Source organism: Larimichthys crocea, chromosome XIV, assembly GCF_000972845.2.
Source record: "Larimichthys crocea isolate SSNF chromosome XIV, L_crocea_2.0, whole genome shotgun sequence".
Taxonomy (NCBI): Eukaryota; Metazoa; Chordata; class Actinopteri; family Sciaenidae; genus Larimichthys; species Larimichthys crocea.
In genome coordinates, this window is record NC_040024.1 from 9,714,202 (window position 1) to 9,724,730 (window position 10,529).

The 10,529-nt window shown below is 42.3% G+C and overlaps 1 protein-coding gene across 1 annotated transcript; it reads left to right on the forward strand.

Annotated features, from left to right (window-relative positions):
- Positions 1 to 691: 691 nt before the first annotated feature.
- LOC109140050 (FERM domain-containing protein 7) lies at positions 692 to 10,477 on the forward strand. Its single transcript, XM_027287723.1, has 12 exons — positions 692 to 1,046; positions 4,861 to 4,965; positions 5,039 to 5,081; positions 5,952 to 6,030; positions 6,169 to 6,266; positions 6,474 to 6,588; positions 6,681 to 6,828; positions 7,177 to 7,272; positions 7,390 to 7,553; positions 7,890 to 7,958; positions 8,419 to 8,494; positions 8,643 to 10,477. Exons 1-12 carry the CDS (start codon positions 918 to 920, stop codon positions 9,834 to 9,836), a joined length of 2,316 nt encoding a protein of 771 aa, XP_027143524.1. The 5' UTR covers positions 692 to 917; the 3' UTR covers positions 9,837 to 10,477.
- The last annotated feature ends 52 nt before the right edge of the window (positions 10,478 to 10,529 follow it).

A 10,529-nucleotide genomic window follows, 5' to 3' on the forward strand; every position in this document is an offset into this window, starting at 1 on the left:
CATATCTACGTATTTTTGGACATTCCCTAAATTGAAAACATTTTGGAAAGAGGTGGCAATACTAGGACTACAGCACATCAATGTATCACAATTAAACGATTAAAGTCTGACATGCCAACATAACAATATGTGGACTGAGAGAGGAAGAGCCTAAACACATCTGTTTCACTCATTTTTTTCTTCTCTCTCTCTTTCTTAATTTATTCAATGTATGTTTTTATTTTGTATTAAATTATCTGACGTAATTTTGCACACAAGTCTAACCTAAATCCAGTTAAACGTACTCGTAAACAGCAGACGAACTATGAATATATATGAATGTGAGTGCATGAGTTGCCGAAACTGGCGCTCACTCTCTTCTTATCTTCCTCCATCGACGTCCTCTTCAGTCTTTTTTCTCCTCTGTTATTGTGTCCATAGAAGCTGCAGAGCTCCAGGTTAGGTGCAGCTCCTGTTCTGGCATGACACTGGCTCCAAAACACCTGTGGTACCTGCAGCTACAGTTGGCAGCGGTTTAGTTCACTGTCCATCGGGAAAGTCTGTAAATCACAGAGAGTTGAAATAAAAACTAAACTAAATCATAAACATTTGAACTATTGTTTTATTTGTTTATATTTGTGTTTGTGTATTAAGTCTGTGCAATAGAAGTGATTCAGTGCTTCTCCTCGTCTGTGTTTGTGTGTGTGTGTTAGAGAGGAGCTGTGTTAGTGGTCAGTCTCTGGAAACAACGTCAACGTGCCATCACGCATCCGGAGAGCGCGCGCTCCAGCGGTTCGCACGAGAGGATGATGATGATGATGATGATGATGATGAAGTGAAGCCGTCACGCGCCGCTGCGACCCGTGCATGGTGGATGTTATGGATGATTGTTGTCATTTTCCCTCCTGAGAGAGACAGAGACACGGAGACGGAGACAGATGGGGGACCGTCACGGTCGGACCCGGAGACTCGGGAGCCTCACGACCAAGTCCCGGGTCTCCAAGGAGATCAAGCTCCGGCTGCGCGTGATCTTCTTGGATGACAGCGAGCGCACGTTCGAGGTGGAGGTAAGTTTGACAGATGAGTGAAAAAAAACATGCATGTATTTCACTACATTTCCCATGAGCACACAGTGTTTTACAGAATTTACATGTTTTTCATTCTCGATTATTTTTTTTAATTTTATTTTTTATTTATCTGCTTCTCTGATTTTTTTTTATATCTATACAATAACATTGAATACCTCCACATGGAAATCTCTATTACACTTTAATCTAACACACACTAGTGGTAAATGTAACTAAGTACACTTACACAAGTATTTTATAATTTTAGTATTTCCAAGTATTTTACAGTTTTATGCTGCTTCATGCCTCATTTATTTGACGACATTAGCTCGGATTTACTTGGCAGATTGAGATTATTAAAGGTCCAGTGAGTCAGATTAAAGTGGCTCTGTTGACAGAATATAATATGCATAACTGTGTTTTCATTAGTGTGTAATCACGAGAACGTAAGAATCGTTTTGTGTTTGTCGCCTTGGAATGAGACTTTTGTATCCACAGAGAGCGTTGGTCCTCTTCCATGGTGTCCTTCATGTTTCTACAGTAACATCAGAACAGACTAAACACTGGCTCTAGACTTTTTTTAGCATAGATTGTATAAAACATGAATGTAGTGTCTGTGACGTCGGCCATGGGTTTCTGAAGCTCAGTGTGGCGGCTCTGGCAGCCAAAATGGGCAAAGATGTGGATCAAGGGTTGCTCTAACAAGCACCTGCCTGTCAATCAAACTTCAACTTCACATAACTTATATAAATTATATAGCCTTAATGGAATATGAACCAATAACAAAAAGATTTAGCACCGCCAGTTCCAGAGACATTTATTATGATCAAAAAGTAGCAAGTCGCCAACTTTACTAACAGCCAAACATCACGCGAGGTCACCAGCAGCAGTCAGCCCAGCTCGGCATCTGTCTTTCAGTCTTTTATTTCACATTTACTCTTGTCCGATGGCTTCTTCCATCAACGTCCTCTTTAGTCTTTTCTGCTCTGTCATTACGTCCATAGAGGCTGCTGAGCCCAGTTATGTTGCCAGCTTGCCTAGCTCCTGTTCTGGCACGACACCAGCTCCCATACTCTTCTTTCTGGGGCTCCAAAACGCCTGTGGTACAAACACTCAGTCCTGGCTAACAAACTGAGTCAACATGAGCTAACAGCAGCTACATCTGTCAGCAGTTTACTTCACTGTCCATCAGGAAACTCTGTAAATCACAGAGAGTTTGAGGCGGAGCAGCCGGAGGACATCAGAGGGAGAGAATGTTAAACTGTTTAATTATCTTAAAATAGACTGAATGAATCAGAGAATATCTTGTTTTACTTTTAATTCAAACATCTGTGTGACGCTTAAAACAGCTGGATGTGAAACTCTCCGCTGTCTATGAACTGTCATGTGTTGTACTGACCAGCTCCAGAAAATTCAGAGCGACGGGCCGCGACTTTCAACATGGTGACGTCGCCTGCAAGGCAACAGCACAATCTAAAAGGAGACTTTCACTGTGTGTGTGTGTGTGTGTGTGTGTGTGTGTGTGTGTTGCAGTATTGTGTTAGCAAAGTAGCTCCATTTTCCCAGCAGCCTCCGGGACATTTGTAGCATCTTTACAAGAGGAGGAGGAGGAGGAGGAGAGATGAAGCAAAGAATTATAAAAGAGAGAAAGAGGAGGGGAAAAGGAGGGAATGGATAGACGGAGGAGGTCAAAAAATAAACTCTACCCACCCACCACTGTGATAAATATAAATATGGTGTATCTGGTAATAAATGTGTCTGATCTTCTAGCCTTAATGATCAGACGAGATGCGGAGGAAGAAAATGGATGGAGCAGCAGATGGAGGAATGGATGAAGAGAAGTAAAACATATTCTCAGCTTCATTTAATTAAGCAAAATGAAAGTTGAAAGGATTTTAAAGGACCAGCGTTGGGAACTTAGCTGTATCTGCTATAGTTTGTTTGAATGCAACCACCTCGCTATCTGGAGACAGCGTTTGGTTTGTCCATTCTGGGCTACTGTAGGAACACGGTGGTTGGACATGGCCGACCTGTTGTAGATACAAAAGACTCATTCTACGGTGGCCGAGGAAGTAGCTGGAGCTGAAGTGGTCGCTAAGGCTCTGTCCGGTTGCAATTTGGCAAAGAAGAAGAAACAGAGATCAAATGTTGTGATCAGCATTTCCAGCCATACTTGAACACTACCCTGAAATCAGTGCAGTATACGACAAAGTACACCGTGTACAAAGTGCACTACATAGAAGGAAGTATCCAAACTGAGACACTCTTACCTGTGTAGTCAAATCTAACTCCGATGTGAGACGTCAGAAGACTTCAAGTGACAAACCTTCCCTCCTTTCAGAACAAAGAAACAAAAGTTATCAGAAGTTTCACTCCTTGAATTTAAAGATAGAAGTGGTAATAACTCAAGAAAACAACTAGCTTGGATTGTTGGACTGTTGTCGTTGTGTTTCCCGCCAGGTTTGATTGATAAGTTTCACTTGTGTATTTTGTCCCTGTGTTCTTGTGATTTGAGGGTCAGTTCGTCTTTGTTTTCTTGGACCTATTCCTCATATTTTATGGTTACCCACTTCAATATTTGAGGCAGTAAACATTCAGGTGATGATACTGCCGAAGACGGCAGCTGATATCATGATCGACAAGCCCAGAAAAAAAGAAAAAGGTGTAAGTATAGAAAGAGAAACAAAACAATAGTCTTCCTGACTGAACCTTCGCTAGACGTCACTTTAAAAAAGTTGTTTTCCAGCCGTCACATCGGACACTAAAGTTGCATTCCACTCAATTTCACTCCATTCTGCTCTGTTGGCGCCAACTGCTCTGTTGTTGAGGAGGCGACAGCCGTTTGTTTCCAGTAATCATCGGTTAGGCCTGTGTTCCCTCTTTAATCGGTTACAGCTGCTCTGTCCCTCCTCTTCCACATCTCTCTCTCTCTTTCTCCTGACAAGTTAATGAGGGACGCCCAGTGACCCCCGACAGGGTGCTAAACACAGGCTAGCAGACAGCAAACACTAAAAAAAAACACTGCAGTAAGGGAACAACGCACAAATACCAACTTGGTAGAGAGATTAAAGAAAGGAAGGACAGAAGAATAACCACGGTTACAAAGCCTGATCAAACGACGTCATCTGCGCAAGACGGCAACCACCATATCTGGAATATCATTTGAACATCTTCGTCTTTGTCTATCATCCACTGTTGGGACCAAGGTGGGCAACCCAACTGGCAACGGCAACCATTAAACCAAGCCAACGTTTGTCGATTTATCTCTAAGTCAAACATGAGCCTTATAAATGCGATATCAGTCTGGCTCCAGAGTAGCATGTGATTGTATAACTCTTAAGCTGAGCTAATTCTGTTATATTTTTTAGTATGTTTGCATTCATGAACCAGCGGAAGAGTGCAGGAATGGTTTGAGGACATACCAAGTTCAAGGTGTTGACATAGACTCCAAATTCCCTAGATCTTAGTCCAATCGATACACGGACTTCAATCCATCGCAACTTCCAGGATCTGCTGCTGACGTCTTGTTATAGCTGACCTGTGTATTTGACCTAACACCAAGACATCATTGGCTTTTCTCACCCTTTTTTGGGGGGGGAGACACAAGAGTCCACATTGAAACCAAGGATCTACAGTTCGTGTTCATTACAAACTCATCATGCAAAGTTCTTTTGAACCGAGTAACAGATAAATTGAGCCGCACCACATAGTCCGGGGTCCCCTGAGTGTCCTCAGTTTTAAAAGCGTCGCAATTAAAAAATCCAATTATCCTTCTCACTCGCTCACTCCCACTTTAATTATCTCTCTTTCTCAGCAAAAGGTTTTAGGTGGAGACTTCTTCAACAAAGTGTGTGGCCATCTGAAACTGCTGGAGAAGGAGTACTTTGGACTGGAGTTCAGACACCACAGCGGCAACTACGTAAGAAAATCTAACACGCGTGAACACAAACAGTGTTTTAATTTCCTTGCCATAAAACATGTTTCTGTTGCAGGTGTGGTTAGAGCTGCTGAAGCCACTGGCCAAACAAATTAAATGTGAGTTGAAAAACGTTTCTCTTCCCTTTGTAGGAAATGATCTGAAGGATTTATCATCTAAAGTGGGAACAACGTAAATAAATAAATCACATGTCGCTTGTTCAGGCTTGACTGATGTTTGATTAGTGAGAGGAGTGAATTTAAATTCCTGATTAACATCGACCGTCACAGCTGGTTCAAATGACACCACCAGAGATGCACTGTAAAAAAAAAACATCTGTAGATTTTATGGTGTAGTAAAAGACTGTAAAATATGCCATAAAATATTTCAAAACAAATATTATTCAGCATTTTAAAGGGATTTACACAGAATAAAGCAGTATTTTCTATTAGAGACTGTTAATTATACAGTAAAACACAGTGTGTAAAATCTATGGATATTTTAAAATATGGAATAAAACGCCAACCTTAAACGAGAAATCAACAGTACTAACATCCTTGTACAGTAAAAAAAATGTAATGTACAGTGTAGAAGAAGTACTCAGACCTGAAGTTAAAATAAGTAAAATAAATAACAATACCACAGTGTAGAAATAATCTGTTATACATAAAGGTACTGCATTCAAAGTTTTACTTTAGTAAAAGTACAAAAGTATTTAATATAACTTAAATTAAAGGAAGTACTGTGGAATAAAAGTATAAAGTAGAATATAGTGGATGTACTTAAGTACAAGTATCTCAATACTGTGTTTAAGTACATTGGTACTCTCCAACTCTGATGGTGTTTGACGGTTTCTGGACATTTTACACAGATGTTTCTTGTATCAGAGGTTTTACTGTCATAATGTGTTTGCTAAATTAATATTTACTTTCCTTCGACGTCTTTCACTCTACATGTTTCCTTTTGTTTCTTCTTCTTCTCTCTGTCAGACACCAGCGATCTCTTCTTCAGGTTTATAGTAAAGTTCTTCCCACCGGATCCTGGACAACTTAAGAGAAGCCTCACCAGGTAACACTTCGCTATGTCTCCTAGATCTTGTCCTAGACACACTGTATCTATGGTGCCCTCATACATACATACATATATACGATATATAGATTTTCTAACACGTGAAATTCGTCTTATTGTGTGTGTGTCTGTGTGCAGGTATCTTTTTGCCTTACAGATAAAGCAGGACTTGTCTAACGGCAGTCTGACCTGTCATGACAACAGCGCCGCCCTGCTCGTCTCTCACATACTGCAGTGTAAGTACAGCTTACAAGATATACTAGAAGTACTACTTTTACTTCAGTGTAATGTTCAACACCAAACACACAGTATCAGGAAGACTCCCTGTGTCTCAACAATCACTACACCTCTAAGAAAGACTGTCCTGGGACTGTTTATAGTTGGTTTATTCACATGTAGATGTTGTTTTAAAGGGCATGTTTTTATGTATGTGTGTGTTGCAGCAGAGCTAGGGGACTATGACGAGGAGCTGGACTGTCACCATTTAGAGATGAAGCAGTATGTCCCCAACCAGGAATATCTAGACCACAAGATCATCAAGTTTCACAAGAAGCACAGGTTAATGAAGGAAAAAAAGGATGCTCTTAATTAATCACATCGGTCGCTAACGGTATCATTGTCATTCAGTCCTTCCTTCTCTCTCTCCGTAGAGGTGCATCTCCAGCAGACTCGGACATCCACCTGTTGGAGGTGGCGAGGAAGCTGGACATGTACGGCATCAGGCCTCACGCCGCCAATGACGGGGAGGGAATGAGGATCAACTTGGCTGTCACACACTCTGGAGTACTGGTCTTTCAGGTATGTAGTTGAAGGTCATGCAACCTTAAAGATTAGAGCAAACAGTGCCTCTCTTCTATCAGTCACCTCAGCTCTACGGACGGCAGCGTTAGTTAGTTGGTTCAAAGTGAAATATCTCAACAAATATTGGTTAAATTGGCATGGAATTTGGTACAGGCATTCAAGAGGAACAAGTGTCAAGAATTCAAGGTGATCCCTTGAATTTTTATCCAGCGCTACTATCAGACTAACAGAGTAAAATACTAAATAAATAAATGTTACACCTTAAGCATCTGTGTGTTATATTTTTATAGACTTATTTCGCACCAAAGGACATATGAGTGGAACATTTTCTTCTTTGCTTTTCAGGGAAACACCAAAATCAACACGTTCAGCTGGGCCAAGATCCGCAAGTTGAGCTTCAAGCGCAAACATTTCCTCATCAAACTGCACGACAAAGTTGGGGTGAGCACCTGACATGGATTCATTCTTACTTTGTTTAATTTAAACTCCCTTGTGTGGAAGTTGTGTGGCTGCATTCATTCAATATTTCCATCTGCGTGTTGTGTGACGTCCATCCAGCCGTCGTGCAAGGACACACTAGAGTTCTCCATGGCTAGTCGAGATGTGTGTAAATCCTTCTGGAAGACCTGCGTAGAGTACCACGCTTTCTTCAGACTGGCAGAGGAACCGAAGACAATGCACAAAACGCTGCTGTTCAGCAAGGGCTCCAGCTTCAGATACAGGTAAAACATGCAGGCTTATAAGATGTAGTTACATATCTAGTTTTTGGAAGAACTCAAGAAATCCTCTAATGCTCAAAACCGAGGTCGATGATCTATGGCCGTCACAAAATCTGAACCAATGACCAAATTTCTTTGCCCTCTAACTAGCTGTTAGTCTAAAGTCAATCCAGTGACTCATTTTGGGTCAACTCTTTCCAACTGCGTAACCTCAGTGACACAGTGAGTCCAACCTTGATGGCTGATGAGGGTTTTTGAGCACAGGACAATCTTTTTTCATCAGTGTCATATTATTCAAGGTGATGATTTTGATGATTGATGTGTTATCTTGCGTGGCAGTGGGCGGACGCAAAAACAGCTACTGGAGTGTATGGGATCAGGGGAGAAGAAGCCTTCGCACTTTGAGAGGTGAGAATACATTTTACAAGTTGGACATATCAGACCACTCGATCCAAGAATACACAGAAGTGAATAAAATTCCAACTATAATTTGCTGACAGAAGTTTAGGAGTTCTTGGCAAACATTCTCTAAGTTTTGAACTTTTGCGTAAGGATGCCAGGATCCTTTATTTGATCGAATGCCCAGACCAGTATTCATTGTCTCTAGTTTGAAATTCCGATTCCCAGTATTTCTCTTCTCTTGTTGTTGAAATTACTATACATTTTAGGCATTAAGCAAACAGATAGAATAGTGCAATAAACTTCACCACTATCTTGTGTAGGTTGAAGGTCTAAGCCAAAGCACCAGATGACAGGAATGTATCCTTGTAAATAATATCTTAAAACATGAGCTAACACAACGATAGAAGTCATTTCTTATCGTCTGTATATAATGTCTTTGCTTTCTGTCCTCTCACTCCTCATCCAGGACCTACTCTCAGTCAGACTTTGATCCCAGACAGTGCCGTTCCTCTCCTGATCTCCTCACGGACGTCTCCAAACAAGTAATAAAAGCTACCATCTACAGAGTTTTAAACCATTTAGTCACATCACATTTCTTTGTTTTACATTCAGTAAACTGAATATCTTTGGGTTTAGACTTGGTCACATGAGTAGGTAGGTCTAATATTTGAGTGTGTTTTACCTCCTCAGTTGTACGAGCACTCCTACCCATTCCCTCGGTCCAGGCATGCTTTGGCAGTCTGCAGTCAGGATGAGTTGGACCCACATCACCGAGGTAGAGACGACTTCGATTTCGATGGAGGGAGGGCTAAACGCAGCCAATCATACGTTGAGGTCACCCAGAGGACCTGCCCTCTCTCCCAGGTCTCTCCATCTGCACATCAATTATCCCCCTCACCCAAGACAAGGTCTGCCTCCACATCTGTGATGGAGGATATGAGGGGGGGACGGATCGGGGCGCAGCGCCAAGCCCAAAGGCTAGCTGGTATCTATGGCAACCGGTCACGGCGCCGGCCCAATCCCCAGCCACATCCGGATGCAGCTCAGCAACTGGTTCTTCTCTACCCAAACAGTCCTGCCTACCAGTATCGCCCCATCCTCCCATCATTCCCATTAGCTGGTTCTTTGCCTCTCAGCCGACACCCTTACCTGACGGACTACGTTGCCGTTTCCTCATTGGAACGTTTCCCGCAGGTAAGGAGGGATTATGTGACCATGGATGGCCTATCACGGCCATCTTTCTATCCGCTCAGCCACGATTCGCTGTCCCTCTCACCAGTCAGGAAGAACCTCCGTCCCTCTGGCTCAGGTGGGCTGGGATTGGCCAGGGTTTATCAGTCAGGAAACAATGGAGGGAGGCTCTTGGGTACTGGACACACGGAGGCGGGGCATTATAGCGATGACTCCAGCTTCCTCCCGGGGCTGCCTCGCCGTATGGCAAGCCAGCCAGATGTCAAGTTTCACCTATCAAAGAGTTCTAATCCTGCCTCTGAGTTTCGTCCCCTTGGTTACTACCCACACCTGACACGCCCCTCCAGACCCACCTACCTCCCGCTAAACTCCTCCCCTCTGCCCGAACGACCCACCTCGCTATGTATGATGGGAGGCACGACGGGAAGCTACAGCGATTCAGACCCAGAGATTTTCTATCCATATTACTGCCCACCACCCCCGCTGGGGAAAATGGGACGGTCTGCTGGACTAGCCAGGATGAGGTTTTCTTCCGGGAGCCTCCAGCTGGACGAGGAGGAAGAAGAGGATGAAGAGGAGGAGGATGGAGCAGCGAAGCAGAAAGCAAAAAAAGAGCTGAAGGGTGAAGATGAAAAGAAAGGAAAGGAGATGAAGACTAAAGGTGCTGCAAAGATTACTGAAGTCACCCTGTAGATGGACAAAAACATTTTACACATGGAAATAAGTGCAAAGGTTCATGATATGGTCACTCTCAAAACTGGCAGGACTGTAGACAAAACAAGATAATTGTAATAAATGTGATGGCGTCATATGTATGAGAAGTGTATTGTTTTGTAGGTGTACTGGCAGAGGAAATGTAGCTTGTTTTAGCAAAAACAACAAAAAAGTACATTTTGGGTGCAAGATAACCTCCGACCTGACCATCAAAGGTCACAACAATTTGAGACACAGCTTTGGTGAGACAGGGAAAGAAAGAAAACTGTTAGGACTTTAATAGTCTTGAGTGTTGTCAGTGTGATGTGTATGTAGGTTTGGGAAAATTATTGGATAACTTCTCTGGGTGATGTAACTGGGTATTGTTATTTTATATGAATGGGGGACAAGACATCTTTTTTGGTTTAGATAACTGAATTTGTCAATAAATGATCATACGAGGAAGATAATTGTGGTCAAACTGATACAATGCGCCAATATTTCATCAGGTATGTACTCTAAGTTACGATATTATTATAAATGCATAATATTATAGGATATTTGACAATGTCACCCACGCAATCAGATGATAACTAATTATTTAAGACACATTGTGATAAAAGAAATGTAAATACAAGTAAAGATTGTCCACTTTGTGCGTTGAATGAAAACCGATGGACGCAGTACAAAGCT